At 38.5% G+C, this 17,274-nt stretch overlaps 1 protein-coding gene across 6 annotated transcripts in view; it reads right to left on the bottom strand.

Annotated features, from left to right (window-relative positions):
- Positions 1-6,065: 6,065 nt before the first annotated feature.
- The window catches only part of THAP6 (THAP domain containing 6), a 28,482-nt gene continuing 17,273 nt past the window's right edge, over positions 6,066-17,274 (bottom strand). For 2 of the 6 annotated variants that reach the window (XM_061420485.1, XM_061420487.1), the window contains exons 4-5: positions 15,644-15,769; positions 6,069-9,198 (exon numbers count right to left, since the gene is read on the bottom strand). In XM_061420485.1, the coding sequence (XP_061276469.1) occupies positions 8,944-9,198; positions 15,644-15,769 (381 nt within the window). In that variant the 3' untranslated portion in view covers positions 6,069-8,943. Of the gene's footprint in view, positions 9,199-15,643; positions 15,770-17,274 lie in introns of all 6 variants that reach the window. The other 4 variants (XM_061420488.1, XM_061420486.1, XM_061420491.1 and 1 more) reach the window with 4 other exon arrangements.

Here is a 17,274-nt window from a genome sequence, read left to right as displayed (position 1 = left end):
CACAAATCTGTTGGGGACTCTGTGGAGCCATGGAGCCATGGTTAAGTTCAAAGTATCTATTTAGCTTTCCTTTTTTTTTTTTTTAATTTATATTTCACCTGTTTTTATTTATTTTATTTTTTAAATTAATTTTATTTTTAAACTTTACAATATTGTATTGGTTTTGCCAAATATCAAAATGAATCTGCCACAGGTATACATGTGTTCCCCATCCTGAGCCCTCCTCCCTCCTCCCTCCCCATACCATCCCTCTGGGTCGTCCCAGTTCACCAGCCCCAAGCATCCAGTATTGTGCATCGAACCTGGACTGGCGCCTCGTTTCATACATGATATTATACATGTTTCAATGCCATTCTCCCAAATCTTCCCACCCTCTCCCTCTCCCACAGAGTCCATAAGACTGTTCTATACATCAGTGTCTCTTTTGCTGTCTCGTATACAGGGTTATTGTTACCATCTTTCTAAATTCCATATATATGCGTTAGTATACTGTATTGGTGTTTTTCTTTCTGGCTTACTTCACTCTGTATAATAGGCTCCAGTTTCATCCACCTCATTAGAACTGATTCAAATGTATTCTTTTTAATGGCTGAGTAATACTCCATTGTGTATATGTACCATAGCTTTCTTATCCATTCATCTGCTGGTGGACATCTAGGTTGCTTCCATGTCCTGGCTATTATAAACAGTGCTGCGATGAACATTGGGGTACACGTGTCTCTTTCCCTTCTGGTTTCCTCAGTGTGTATGCCCAGCAGTGGGATTGCTGGATCATAAGGCAGTTCTATTTCCAGTTTTTTAAGAAATCTCCACACTGTTCTCCATCGTGGCTGTACTAGTTTGCATTCCCACCAACAGTGTAAGAGGGTTCCCTTTTCTCCACACCCTCTCCAGCAATTATTGCTTGTAGACTTTTGGATCGCAGCCATTCTGACTGGCGTGTAATGGTACCTCATAGAGGTTTCGATTTGCATTTCTCTGATAATGAGTGATGTTGAGCATCTTTTCATGTGTTTGTTAGCCATCTGTATGTCTTCTTTGGAGAAATGTCTATTTAGTTCTTTGGCCCATTTTTTGATTGGGTCATTTATTTTTCTGGAATTGAGCTGCAGGAGTTGCTTGTATATTTTTGAGATTAGTTGTTTGTCAGTTGCTTCATTTGCTATTATTTTCTCCCATTCTGAAGGCTGTCTTTTCACCTTGCTAATCAAAGTATCTATTTACTAAGTGACCAGATACTATGAGACAGTGCTAACTCAAAGTAGCCAGGTCAGAGTGAGATGAGGTACTTGTCCTAGAATGTAGATCAACACGTAGTTTCAGTGGGACTTCCCTGGTGGTCCAGTGGGACTCCATGCTCCCAAGGCAAGGGGTATGGATCAATCCCTGGTTGGGGAACAAAGATCTCGCATGCTCTGGCCAAAAAACAAATATATCCTAAAACACATTGCTTTATTCATGGAGAAAATCTTACTATGAAAATATGTTGACTAAATAATGGGCTTGGCAATGTAGTTGACTTCTTTTCTTATGTGAACTCCTTTACTTGGACACTGGTCTCTGAACCACTTGATGAGTAGCACTGTCTCAAGTGCTTTATGAAATGGAATGAATGAATGAATGAGTGAATGAGACATATCTAAGATGGATTAAGTGATTTTTCAGAGTTGACATGGGAGGATGTGATTAAATAAAATTTTCCTGACTTTCAGTGGGACGATGTTCCTTGCTCGTCCTTGAGCTGCCACAGAGAGGGAAGGTTTGTTTAAGGCACAAATAGATCACCTGGCCACTGCTGCTTGTACTACTCTTATTCCCTATCAAGAGCATTTCTCCCCTCTTGTGCTCTGCCCTTCTTCCTGTTCTTATCTCCTTTCCCCATTATCTTGCCATAGGATTTAAAGAAAGAAAAACAATGCATGGAAAGCTCATTGTATGGTCTATGTTTTACAACCAGTTAAATATAATTCTCATCAATTATATTGATGAGGAAGGTATACGGTCCACTTTGTGAATGCTCATAGAGGTTCGGTAACTTGGCCCAGGTCCCATATGTTGTAAACCGGCAGGCTTGAGACTTGAACCTGGGTCTATTTGATTCTCCCCAGGTGGTTTGGTCTCCTACTCTTACATCTGAGGACACTGCTAATAGAGTCCCAGTCCTGTGACAGAACTTTAAAAGTGTCTACATCGACACACTTGAGTTCCATTTTGGAGCTTGGAGGCTCCATACATTCCACAGTCACCTACTTTAATTGCCACGGTCCTGCCACCTTGCTTACTTCTGTTTGCGTCATATATGTGTGCATCCCTGTAGGCTGCGTATGCCTTCACCTTGTCATCTTTGCATCCCTCACAATACTGTATGGGGCTTTGAAAGCAGCACACTCAATGGGTTATGATGTTAAATTTGCTAGTCTATAAATTTCTTTATGTGCCTAAAAAGTGAACGTGAAAGTAACTCAGTCATGTCTGACTCTTTGCGGCCCCATGGACTACACAGCCCATGGAATTCACCAGGCCAGAATACTGGAGTGGGTAGACGTTCTATTCTCCAGGGGATCTTCCTAACCCAGGGATCCAACCCAGGTCTCCCGTGTTGCAGGCAGATTCTTTAGCAGCTGAGCCACCAGCTGAAGTAAATATTAAATGAAGGAGACCGAGACTCAAACACTTAAACTTTAAGATACTGTGGTATGAATTCTATTGCACATGTGCATCTACTATTAATAATAAAGCAGTGCACAGTGAGGAGAAAGGCACCAGGGAGCCCACTCTCCTGAAATACACTCCTTGGCATTCTCAGATTATTGCTTTTGGAACTTCCTACTAGTCTCTAACCTTGAGGACAGGAACTGGTGTTTTCTCTATTGGTTATCTAGGGCCTAGTGTATTTTCTGGCATTCAGTTCCTGAAACTTGAAAAATACGTGTTGATTGTGCTAAGTTCTCAGCATTTCCTCTTAAACTGCTGTTACTGGTGCTTGTTATGGACCCCCATGTGGTTCTTATTACAGGTTGTATCTGGCTACTGCTCCTGGGTTCCTTGGTCCTGATCCAATGTTTTCTTCTGCTAATTTCATCTCTTCCAGCTCCTGCTTTGCATCGGGTATACTTCTGTGATTGGAAGTACAGCTGGGAGGAAGGTAAGGGATGTGGGAGTGTGGGCATCGTTGTTTCTCCTGAGTGTTAGAAGTGTGGTGAAATGAAGTTTGAGGAAGCAAGTCTGGAGGTAATCAGGTGTAATCCTCCAAGAGTCATTTCAGTGTAGCATGGAATTGTGACAACATGTATGAAACTCTACTAGGGAAGCTCATGAAAGATTCAGTGTATAAGGTTTACTGGAGGCTGGTTATATGGGCACTCTTTGCCTAAAACATTGTCAAATTCCAGACTCCCAGAAGGAAAGCAGGTGTTCTTCATAAACCACATTGTATCTACAAACTCTTAAGGCACAGAGAGGCCCTCTTATCAGTTAGGGAATGATGGAAATCCTCCTGAAATCCAAATTCCCAGATGCTAGCCGAGAGTCAATTCTACAGTCAGGCCTTTCTAAGGATAGCAGTCTCAGGCCTGTTATGTTAATCCCTTTTTTCAGACCCCTTGGCTTCTGATTTGTGGGTGGGGTTGGTAAAACTTTTACAGATCTTACAGGATGTAGGAGAAGTGGTTCCCATTTTATCTCCATTTAATTCACCACTCTGGCTCCTGCAAAATTTAGACAGAGGCTGCAGGATGACAGAGGCCTAAAGCAAATTCAACCAAGGAGTAGGCCTGACAATGGCCGAGTGCCAGCTGTGACATCTTGCTAGAGTCGATTAACATGGCTCTGGGTGCACGGTAGGCGACTCAGTGATCAGCTGGGTGCCTGCTTTACCATCCCTACTAAAAAAACACACACACAAACAGGATCAGAAAACAGATCATATTAACATGGAACTAACAAAAAGCAACATTAACAGCCTAGGTTATAACTCTCTTGCCTCTAATTGAAAGAGACCTAGACCATGTAGACATTCTATAGAAAATCACTATATTGACAGATTATGTTAATCAAATGGGATGAGCAAGCTGTGACTAGTAAATCTGAAGACTTGATAAAGTATGCTCTAGAGGGTGAGATGAAACTCATGAAATTCAGGGGTCTACCACACCAGAACACATCTACTTCTCTGTTACTGACTATGCCAAAGCCTTTGACTGTGTGGATCATGACAAACTGTGGAAAATTCTTAACAGGATGGGAATACCAGACCACCTTACCTGCCTCCCGTGAAACCTGTATACAGGTCAAGAAGCAACAGTTAGAACTGAACATGAAACAGTGAACTGGTTCCAAACTGGGAAAAGAGTACATCAAAACTGTATACTGTCACCCTGTTTATTTAACTTATATGCAGAGTACATCATGTGAAATGCAGGACTGGATGAAGTAGAACCTGGAATCAACATTGCCAGGAGAAAATGTCAGGCTGGATGAAGCACAAACTGGAATCAACATTGCTGGGAGAAATATCAACCTCAGATATGCAGGTGACACCACCCTATGGCAGAAAGTGAAGGGGAACCAAACAGCCTCTTGATAAAGTGAAAGAGGAGAGTGAAAAAGCTGGCTTAAAACTCGACATTCAGAAAACTAAGATCATGGCATCTAGTCCCATCACTTCGTGGCAAATAGATGGGGAAACAATGGAAACAGTGACAGACTTTATTTTTGAGGGCTCCAAATCACTGCAGATGGTGACTGCAGCCATGAAATTAAAAGACTCTTGCTAAGCTATGACCAGCTTACACAGCATATTAAAAAGCAGAGAAATTACTTTACTGACAAAGGTCAGTACAGACAAAGCTATGATTTTTCCAGTAGTCATGTATGGATGTGAGAGTTGGACCATAAAGAAAGCTGAGTGCCAAAGAATTGATGCTTTTGAACTGTGGTGTTGGAGAAAACTCTTGAGTCCCTTGGACTGCAAGGATATCAAACCAGTCAATCCTAAAGGAAATCAGTCCTGGATATTCTTTGGAAGGACTGATGCTGAAGCTGAAGCTCCAATACTTTAGCCACCTGATGCTAAGAACTGACTTATTGGAAAAAACCCCGATGCTGGGAAAGGCAGGAGGAGAAGGGGATGACTGAGGATGAGATGGTTGGATGGCATCACCGACTTGATGGACATGAGTTTGAGCAAGCTCTGGGAGTTGGTGATGGACAGGGAAGCCTGGCATGCTGCAGTCCACGGGGTCGCAAAGAGTCAGACATGATTTAGCCAACTAAACCACACAAGGAAAATCTGAGGCGGAGTAGGGGAGGAGTCCAGTGACCAGGGGCACGCTAGACCATCCCTTCTGAATAAAAGACAAATTTAGTAGTACAACTTCTATCTCCCACTATGAATGTGAAATGTGAATGTGAAAATTGCTCAGTTTTGTCTGACTCTTTGCGACCCCATGGACTGTAGCCTGCCAGGCTCCTCTGTCCATGGGATTCTCCAGGGAAGAATATTGGCTGTTCCCTTCTCCAGATCTTCCCAACCCAGGGACTGAACCCAGGTCTCCCATATTGCAGGTGGATTCCTTAACAGCTGAGCCACCAGGGAAGTGAAGTGAGGTTGCTCAGTCGTGTCCAACTCTTTGTGATCCCATGGACTATAGCCTACCAGATTCTCCCGTCCATGGGATTTTCCAGGCAAGAATACTGGAGTGGGTTGCCATTTCCTTCTCCAGATCTTCCCAACCCAGGGATTGAACACCGGTCTCCCGCATTGTAGGCAGACGCTTTACTGTCTGAGCCACCAGGGAAGCCCCCACTAGGAATAAGGAAGCATGATGCTTAATAAGCATCTCTAGGTTCTGATGGTAGCACATTTCAAATCTAAGAATACTGCCCTTGCTGGTAACATGAAGGCTGCCAGTTTTGAGTGAGGCTGAAAGGAGAGGGCTGAAAGGGGTCTATGGCAGATGCATACTGTGGTGGAAGCAGGCCTGCCACCTGGGTTACCTAATCTAGCAGACTCTAAAAGACAGCAGAGTTATTGGTAGAGGGAAAAATGCAGGCGAAATGAAAGCAAAACCACTGTATACATACTCTTGATTTTTCGCTGTTCATTTTATTGAACTGAGTGTATAAAACCAACATAGAGCACATTACTAGAAAAAATATTTTATTTTTCAAATACATAATGGATTCTTTACTCTCAATTATTTCTTTTATCTTTTTATTAAGACTAAATATATATAAATATTAATAATTTCATCTTTTCTCAAATTAATGACAATGGTATAATTGTGATTATCTTTTAGCAACCAAAGTCTATTTCCAGAGGTTTGAACTTGATATGAGAAAAACACTGTATCAAGTCCACTGTACCTGATTTGGTGCTGAGGTTGAACTGGTGTAATGGTTTGCTCCAGGATCCAGAGGCTATTGTAAGCTTGAAAGCAAAGTGAAACCCTTAGGTTGACCTTGGCTGCTTAAGGATCCTCCGGATGGGGGTGAGGGGTGCCTGGTTCTGTTTTGCACAGGATGGCTCGTCCTCAGGCTAAGCTGGAATCTCTGGGAACAGTGTGTGTGTGTGTTAGTTGCTCAGTCGTGTCTGACTCTTGGCGATCTCATGGACTATAACCCACCAGGCTCCTCTGTCCATGGGATTCTCCGGGCAAGAATACTGGAGTGGGTTGCCATTTCCTTCTCCAGGGGATCTTCCTGACCCAGGGATTGAACCCAGGTCTCCTGCACTGAAGGCAGATTCTTTATATCTGAGCTATAGGGAACTGAGGTATGTGTACACGTTCAGGCATTTGTCTGGATGGTAGGTGGGGAGGACTCTAGTTATGTCACATTTCTACTGGTAATCCTTTCTCCGTAAGGGCAAATGGGCAGCTCTGGATTCTTGACGATAGCAATACTTTGCCCACAGCTCACTCTTTCTCAATGACAGTGAGACCAGTGAAAAAGAAGACAAAATCTTAGTTCACTATGAACACGGAATACCAGTAATAAAAGTGACTGTGGTAACTGTGATGATAGTGGCAGAAACTGGGAACTGATTCTCGGAAAGGTCTACTGGGCTTGATTTATTTTAAGCAGCCAGGAGAGATCTAGAATTTGGACGCAGTGTTTGGATCTATCCTTTTATTTTTCTCCATTGCCCACTGACTTTAAAAACCTAAGATCATACCAAACTTCTATTAGCATGTCCACCATGAATGCACAATTAAATAACTCAAATAAATAATAGGTAGCTAAAGAATACTTTAAAGGTAGTAAAAAGATAGCACCTCAATGATTTCTTAGCATAATGCTAATCTTTCAAATGTGGGTAAAATCCCATTTAGTGGGAAGGTTTGGAATCTTACATAAAAATATAACATGCATTATATATTTCTTGAATATAAAAAATTCAAGCGACTGTATCCTTACTGATATTAATGTAACACAAATAAAATTATAATGAACATTTTAACACAAAATGCAGTTCATTTCTAGTTAACATATTGAAATAACTGATATTCAAATTCTAACTATTATAGCACACACATATGAATGGAGTTTACGTATATACATATGCTTCAAAGTAGAACTTGCTTTGGGGCTAGTACTTTTTATTCTAATGCACAGTATTTATGACTAATTTCAGTTGTTTTTACTAAGAAATTAGGAGATAAACTTAAATTTCTGACTCTTGGATCAGTCAGAAAATAACTAAAAGTTATTCATCTGTAAATTCAGTAAGAAGCTATTCTAAAATTGTTGCTTATCTATTTCTCTAAATGAAATCTTGGAGAGCAATCTTGTCTCCTAATTAAAGGAAAATATTATAACCCTCTTTTTAATTCCTATTTTAACTAGAAGAGCCACATCATTATTTTTAATGTTTTTTTCTGTATTTTATACCTTAAAAAAATGTTAGTAATACTACTTTCTGTAAAATACAAAACAACATTAAAAGTATCCAGTTACTACTGGCATTCAGATTTTGGAGATATACCTTTATGATGAAATAACAGTCATGAAACAAAATGTTCAGAAGAACTGTCAGTAACCATTTAAAAATCAGATTTATGATCCTCTTTAAAAATGTGTTAAAGCGATGCTGGTTTACATCAAAGTGCTCCTAGTGAGGAGAAATGATGTACTGTATTGAAAAAATAAGACCTCATCAGGGGTCTTCTTAACTTGGCTCTGAACAACCTTAAAGGCCAAAAGATCTGCACCTTATGTTGTTCTCAAGGTTACTACCATGGGATGCCTTGTAAAAACATCTTTTGGTGTTATTGATAATAAAAGCACCTTGATTTGGATTCTAGATGGACATGTATTATAAGCAAAGATACTCCTTTGAAGCCAAAAATCTGATGCTGCTTAAGTGTCCACTTTCGACTACTAGAGCTTAATGTAGCTGATCTAAAATCATTTCCTTAGTCCTACAGAATTTTCTTGATCTCTTAACATTTTAAAATAGTGACCTGGTACTAGTTTAGGTCTAAAAGTGTTCACTGTTCGGTCATGTCTGACTCTTTGTGATCCCGTGAACTGTAGCCCTCCAGGCTCCTCTGTCCATGGAATTTTCTGGGCAGGAATACTGGAGTGGGTTGCCATTTCCTTCTCCAGGGGATCTTCCCAATCCAGGGATTGAACCCAGGTCTCCTGCAATGTGGGTAGATTCTTCACCTCTGAGCCAGCAGGGAAGCCCATATAGTTTAGGCCTATAAAAACATAACTCTCAGAAGTTACTCCAAAACATGATAACTAGCACAAAATTTTGCGTATCTTTTAAAAAAAGCCTTTGGATAATAACTCTAATGCATCAGGTTGCAGAGGACCCAAAGGGCACTCTAAATGATGGAATGATGGACATCATTTAATGATGGTAAATGAGAATTATTTCCTTAAAAGCCAATATCAATTTTACCAATTTTAAGTAGAACATAACATGAAATTATTTCATGAAATATAGTCTTGTTCTATGCTCTCCTGACACCAGTCCCAACAGAAAGCTTCCAGTCTTTTTGCTGTTTCTTGACTGATGAGACATTCATCCTTTAATTCCCTGATTGTCTTCCTCAATGATTTTTGGAAACGTTTTTCTCGGTTTAGAACATTCTGCAGACTTTTCTTGGTATCCTCTAGCTCACTGATCACATGATCTAATTTATGCTTAAGTTTCTTTGGGCTGTCCATCACACTGTAGCTATGTTCCTAAAAACATAAACACCAAGTTATTAAACCAGACAGACAAGCAGTTAGATAAAAAGTTATAACTAGGCCTCAGTTATTTCTCCGAATACTATGCTTAGAGAACATTTTTAAGTTGGTGATACTAAGAGTTGTTCAAAGACCACAGGGAGAGGATGGGGATGTTTCAGGTGCCTAGAGTCCCCATCTTTGTTTGTCTAAGGTCTGGCATACACAAGGAGGGCAGAATCCTAGGGGTGGAAGGCACTTCTCACCTGGAGGTAGGCATCTGCTTATGAACAAACAGCATGACACTCACGTGACCATAACAGTTTTGGTCCCTAAGTGTGGGCTGCTAAGTTTAAGTTTTACCTATCCAAAAAACTTACATTTTTAACCTTTTAAGGGAATTGCTTTATTTGATGAATATTTCACTTTATAAAGGATGACAGGAAAGCACTGAAGCAGGTCCTCAGGCTGGGTGTTATGGATTTAGAGAGGACTCTGGTCTTGGATTTATAAAGAGATAATTTAAGCACTCAGTACTTATTTTGGTTATGGTATATTTGTTGGGTATACTTTTTTCATTCAAAAACACCACTGACATAATTTTGAAAAGCTGTTACTTAAAATTAGTGAAAATGACTTTGCTTTCAGCTTTGTGAAAATTAGTGAAAATGACTTTGCTTTCAGCCAAGATGAAATAAGAGGCTGGATTGACAAAAGAAACCCAGGACTTCCCTGGTGGTAAAAGGCTATCTGCTTGCTAAGGCAGAAGACCAGGAAGACTTCACATGCTGTGGAGCAACTAAGCCCGTGTGTCACAACCACCGAGCCTGCGCTCTAGGGCCTGCAAGCCACAACTACTGAGTCTGAGTGCTGCAGCTACTGAAGCCCAAGTGCCCTAGAGCGCGTGTTCCGCAACAAGAGAGATGCCACCAGTGAGGCCAGTGCACTGCAATCGAGTAGCCCCTGCTCACTGCAACTAGAGAAAGCCCATGTGTGGCAATGAGTAGATGCAGTAAGACCTCAACACACAGCCAAAAGGTATAAAAATGTTTTGCACATAAGGACATCAGGCAAGGAAGGCAGAGATTGAGATGGGAAACAAAGAGATGAGCCTTATGACTGCCCAACTTACTGCCTTGAGAGAGTTCTAGGCGTCAGTGCAAGGAGAGGAAACCCAGGCAGAGCTGGTTAGTCAGAGTTGAGGAGGTAGTGCAAAGTACTTGGGGAGACCAAGGTGGCTACAGTTCACAGAACAAAGTATCAACAGGAGAGAGAAGAACCTGGAGATCTTCAGAAGCTCCCTGTCAAGTATGGCCCTGAGTAAGATCAGAGTATGTGTGTAGGGAACTGCTCAAGGCTGAGGAAAGAGTGGCCAGAAAAGATCAGGAGTACCCTGAGCTCACAGATTTTACTCCCACCAGCCAGACCAGATTCATGGGGAACTGAGCAGAGTACACAGAAGAGTCTTGCCTCAGTGGTGGAGAACAAATAGCCTGAGACTGAGCACTGTTCTGGTCCTGCCTAAAAAAAGCAAAACCTGAAAGGACCAAATTGTTTCCAAATAACTACACCTCATAACAAAGCTCAAGCATATAGGACACAAAAATATCCAGCATCCAGTGAAGTAAAATCCATAGTAAGTGGCACACAAAATTTTACCAGGCATGCAAAACAGCAGAAAATATGAGCCATAATAACAGAGAAACCAATCCATAGAAACCAACCCAGAACTAACAAATGTTAGAATCAGTAGACAAGGAAATTAATGAAATTATTTAATCTGTATCATATATGTTAGAAAGTTAAGCAGAGACATGAAAGACATAAAAAAGAATCAAATAGGACACCTGGACTTAAAAATTATTATGTGTGAGGTGAAAAATATATTAAAGAGAATGATGGCACCCCACTCCAGTACTCTTGCCTGGCAAATCCCATGGATGGAGGAGCCTGGTAGGCTGCAGTCCATGGGGTCGTGAAGAGTCGGACACGACTTTCCCTTTCACTTTTCACTTTCATGCATTGGAGAAGGAAATGGCAACCCATTCCAGTGTTCTTGCCTGAAGAATCCCAGGGACGGGGATTTCATCTCTGGGGTCACACAGAGTCGGACATGACTGAAGTGACTTAGCAGCAGCAATGGCAGATTAGAAATTTCAGAAGATTGGTGAAGGTGAAGATACAGCAATAGGAACTATCCAGAATGGACTACAGAGAGAAAAGGGAGTATTTAAAATACAAAAAAATGAACAGCATGAGTAGAGGTGGCACAACTTCTGACAGCCCAATATACACGTAATTAGACTCCCCAAAGAAAAAGGAAGAAAAGTTGAGGAAGAAAGAACTATTTGAAGAAATCATGACTGAAATTTTTCCTAGTTTGATAAAAACTATAAACTCACAGATAAAGAAACAATAAATCCCAAGCATAAGAAACATGAACAAAGCTAAACTATGGTATAATCAAATTATTTAAAACCATTAGCAAAGCAAACCACTCCAGTGTTCTTGCCTGGAGAATCCCAGGGACGGGGGAGCCTGGTGGGCTGCCGTTTATGGGGTCGCACAGAGTTGGACACGACTGAAGTGACTTAGCAGCAGCAGCAGCAAAGAAAAATTTTTAGCAAAGGAGAAAGATAAGAATGATAGTAGATTTTTAATTAGCAAGCATGCATATGAGAATATAGTGGAGCAACATCTTAAAAAAACTAAAAACAACAAACTCCCAAACTTTCAACCCAGAATTTGTCAATATCTTTCAAAAATGAAGACTAAATGATTGTTCAGGTTTTTCCAGACTAAATAATGACTATTTAGCAGACTAAGTAATGATTTTATAAAAGCTGAAAGAATTTATCACCAGCATAGCTGCACTATAAGGAGTATTAAAGTTAAGTCCTTCAGACAGAATGATACCAGATGGAAATATGGATTTACACAAAGGAATGAAAAGCCCTGCAGTGGCAACTACATGGGTAGCATATACCTTTTTTTCTTGTTATTTAAATCTTTTTAAAAGATAATTTACTGCTTAAACAAAAATAATATCAATGTAATGTGTGGTTCATAGCATATGTACAGTGAAATGTATGACAGCTGTAGCAAAAAGGTTGGAGAAGAGAAATAAAAGTATACTATAGTAAGATATGTATACTATACACTAAGTGGAATAATATTACTTATCATGTGGCCTGTGGTAAGTTAAACATGGATGTTATAGACCCAAAAGCAACTAACAGTTATGGTGAATGAATTAAAAAAAGGAGATAAGATGGAATTATAAAAAAATTTAATTAATTGAAAAGAAGACAAAAAAACAAGAAAATGAGAACAAAGACTAAATGGAACAGGAAATAAGTATGATGACAGATTTAAATCAAACCATATCCCATTAGATAATCTGATATAAAGTAATATGATAATTATATTATTGTTTAAATAATCCAAATAAAAGGCAGAAATTATATATAGAAAAGATTAGTGATTATAAATAACCAAGTTATATTTAAAAAATCAAGACCCAATAGTACATGCCACCAAGAAAAAACACACCTTAAAACAAAAAGACACAAATAGGTTGAAACTAAAGGTTTCAACTAGGATAATACTAATAACAGATAACTACGGTGGGTATATTACTATCAGACAAAGTAGACTTCAGAGCAAAGAATATTACCAGGGATAAAGAAGGCCATTTCTTAATAATAAAGGGGTTAATTTATCAAGACATAAGAATTTTCTTTTCCAATGGTTTTGAATAATTTGATTATGATGTAGCCTAGTTTAGTTTTATTCATGTTTCTCGTGCTTGGGATTGCTGAGCTTTTTATCTGTGGGTTTATAGTTTTTATCAAACCTGGAAAAATTATGGCCATGATTTCTTCAAATATTCCTTTCTATTTCAACTTTTCTTCCTTTTCCTTTGGAGAGTCTAATTACATGTATATTGGGCTGTCTGAAGTTGTGCTACTTCTCACTGATGCTCTGTTCATGTTTTTCATTTTTTAAACATTCCCTTTTCTCTCTGTAGTCCATTCTGGATAGTTCCCATTGCTATATCCTTACCTTAACTAATCTTTTCTTCTGACATATCTAACATGCCATTCAGTTCAGTTCAGTCACTCAGTTGTGTCCAACTCTCTGTGACCCCATGGACTGCAGCATGCCAGGCCTCCCTGTCCATCGCCAACTCCCAAAGTTTACTCAAATTCATGTCCATTGAGTTGGTACTGCCATCCAAACCATCTCATCCTCTGATGTCCCCTTTTCCTCCTGCCTTCAAACATGCCATTAATTCTCTCCAATATAATTTTCAACTCACACATTGTAAGTTTTTTCTAATTCTTAGTTTTGCTTATATGAGATGATAGATGTTCATCTAAACTTACTGTGATGATCACTTCATGATGAATGTAAATTAAATCATTACTGTACACTTTAAACTTATACAGTGATGTATTGTCGATTATATCTCACTAAAACTGAAAGAATAAAATAGAAAGGTACTTCCTCAGTCTGATAAAGGGCAATTATGAAAAATCCACAGTTAACATCATATGAATATCTTCAATGGTGAAAGACTGATGCCTTCCTCCTAAAATCAGGAGCAAAGCATAAAGATCAGTTCTCAGTACTTCTACTCAGCATACCCTTGGAGGTTCAAGGTAGTGCAATAAAGCAAGAAAAAGAAATGAAGGTATTTACATTGGAAAAGAAGAATTAAAACTGTTTTTAATGACAGACATCGCAGAAGGCAATGGCACCCCACTCCAGTACTCTTGCCTGGAAAATCCCATGGACGGAGGAGCCTAGTAGGCTGCAGTCCATGGGGTCGCTAAGAGTCGGACACGACTGAGCGACTTCATTTTCACTTTTCACTTTCATGCATTGGAGAAGGAAATGGCAACCCACTCCAGTGTTCTTGCCTGGAGAATCCCAGGGACGGCAGAGCCTGGTGAGCTGCTGTCTATGGGGTCACACAGAGTCGGACATGACTGAAGTGACTTAGCAGCAGCAATGACAGACATCATGATTATCTTTGTAGAAAACCTGACAGCTTTTACAAAAAAGCTTTGATAATTAACATGTGAGTTTAGCAAGTTTGACAGATACAGTTTCATATACAAAGGTCAATTTATTTCCATATACTAACAGTAATTAAAACAATGCCGTTTATAATAGCATCCAAACATACAAAATACTTAGGGATAAACCTGACAAAAAAAAACGAAAGACTACACTGAAAATGACAAAACCCTGCTAAGAAAATTTAAAAGTTTAAATATATGAAGTGATGGGCTGGAAGACTTAAAATAGTACTATTAAGATGTCAATTCTTCCCAAATGGATCTGTAGATTCAACAGAATACCAGTCAAAACTCTAGCAGGAATTTTGTAGAAACTTATGAAAGTGATTCTAAAATTCATATAAAAATGCAAAGGACCAAGACTATCCAAAACAACTTTGAAAAAGAACAAAGTTGGAAGATTTAACACTGATAAACACTACCTGATTTTAAGCATTATTATGAAACTATAGTAATTAAGATAGTAAAACAGATCTGGATTCCAGGCCTGATTCTAACATGAAAAAGCAATCAGATGAATAAATAAATGCAAGCTTCAATACTGTGTGTGTATGATAGTCCTTCAAGAAAACCTAAAGACATAACTATTTTTAAAATTAGATATTTCCACATAGAACCTACAATACCAATAACTAAAGGGAGGAATTATTTATTGTATTTTATTGGTTGACATTATTTTGCTAACAAAGGTCTATCTAGTCAAAGCTATGGTTTTTCCAGTAGTCATGTATGGATATGAGAATCGAACCATAAAGAAAGCTAAGCACCGAAGAATTGATGCTTTAGGACTGTGGTGTTGGAGAAGACTCTTGAGAGTCCCTTGGACTGCAAGGAAATCAAACCAGTCAACCCTAAAGGAAATCAGTCCTGGATATTCACTGGAAGGACTGATGTTGAAGCTGAAGCTCCAACACTTTAGCCATCTGATGTGAATAACTGACTCACTGGAAAAGACCCTGATGCTGGCAAAGACTGAAGGCAGGAGGAGAAGGGGACGACAGAGGATGAGACAGTTGGATGGCATCACTGACTCGATGGACATGAATTTGAGCAAACTCCAGGAGTTGGTGATGGACAGGCGTACTGGCGTGCTGCAGTTCATGGGGTCACAAAGAGTCGGACACAACTGAGCAACTGAACTAAACTGAACTGACTGGTTGAAATATTTTTGTGAAAGCATTCTTTGAATTAAATACGTATATATAAATTATAATGGCCCTTGGAAGCAATATTACTTTTGGTTATTACATATTAAAAAAAATCTCAAAAACCTGAACTCCTAATTTTTCAGTAAGATTTTAAAAAGCTTAATCCTAACAGAGAGGGCATGTTCATCTTAAAAATATCAACTTTAGCCCAGTAATTTTACTTACAAAAATGAACTGGGACTGGAATTCTTCAACACACGAGGAAGTATCAACAAGCTTGTGATTGTGGTTTGTAACTGGAAGGGCTTTGAGGGTGAAGTTTTTCCTATAATGAAGCTTTTCTCTTTTCCCCTGTTAAGAATAGTTAATTGTTAATCAATCATTGTAGATATTTCTGTCCTTTTGTAAATTTTTAACCTTCTTAACTTTTTGTAGTAAAATTATTATATATTTTTTTAGTGGAAATTGCTTTTAACAGTCAGTAAAGTTTAAATTCACTAAGATTACTTTAAAGGAACTTCCCTAAAATAACTTTAAAGTTTACCTGGAAACACGAATTTTCCTTAAAAAAAAGAATGATAATGAGGGAAGGTATATCCTACAAGGTATTAAAAATATCCTACAAGGAAAGAATATTTAAGATAGTGTACTATTCTTTTGGCTTCTCAGATGGTTCAGCGGTAAAGATCTGCCTGCCAAGCAGGAGGCACAGGAGATATGGGTTCTAGCCTTGGGTCAGAAGACTATTCTCTTAAGAAAAATATGAGTAGATCATGTAGATAAGAGCCTTCAGGATAAAAAACGGCATTCTAAATAAGTGGAGAAAGGCTATAAGTCATGAAAAATGAATTAATTATGAAAAAGTTTTATCATTTATGTACAGTAAATCACAATGAATTTCTACATAATGAAAATTCATGTAAGAATGAAAACAATGAGGAAGTAGAAAAATACATGGGAAATATTTATAAAATCTTAAATCAGACAGCACAAGAGAAAATATAGGACTACTTAAAAAAATGTATTTCACACAAAACAAACCAACACCATAATTAGAACTAAAGACAAAGAACAAAATAGTTCTTTTGCAACATAGTTAAATGATTCATATCCTCAATATCTATTGTTGTTATAAAACAGCTTAGAAAAAGATAAAACTAGAAGACTTGAATAAGTTATTCAGGAAAGAAGAAGTAAAACTGTCTAATGAACACAGGAAATAATGCATAAATGCACTAATATTCAAAGATATATTAAAACAATAAGATGTCATCTATGCCTATCAATTTCAGCAAAGGTTAAAAACACAACTTACACTGAGGATTAGGATGGACAGACACTTTAATGCATAACTATTAGTAGGGCAGTAGACTGATACAAACTTTACGACGGGCTTTTGGGAGGCTTGTATCAAAAGCAAAAGACTTAAAAATGTGTGTAAGTTTTGGTCTAGCTATTTTATTTCCAGGAAATTAGTTTGGGGAAATAAGGATATGTACATAGATTTAACTATAATAATGTTCATTCTAATGCTTTTAAAAACAGTGAAAGATGATAATCTATATACAACGGTAAGGATTGATTACATAAAGTATTTATTGTCCATACACTGGATCAATCACTATATGGTCATTAAAAATGTACTGTAAAGATGATATCACTAAATATGAGAAAGGATATAGAATCATAGGAACTCTTATAAGCTGATGGTAGGGGTATAAGTTGGTAAAACCACTTTGGAAAACTATGGTGATATCTACTCAAGCTGATCCTAGGATCCAGCAATTCCACTTCTAACATAAATATACATATATTCTGTAGAAATGTGTACATTTAAGTGTATCAAAAAGCATGGA

This window comes from Bos javanicus, chromosome 6, assembly GCF_032452875.1.
Source record: "Bos javanicus breed banteng chromosome 6, ARS-OSU_banteng_1.0, whole genome shotgun sequence".
Classification (NCBI taxonomy): Eukaryota; Metazoa; Chordata; class Mammalia; order Artiodactyla; family Bovidae; genus Bos; species Bos javanicus.
This window is presented reverse-complemented; position numbering and strand designations above follow the sequence as displayed.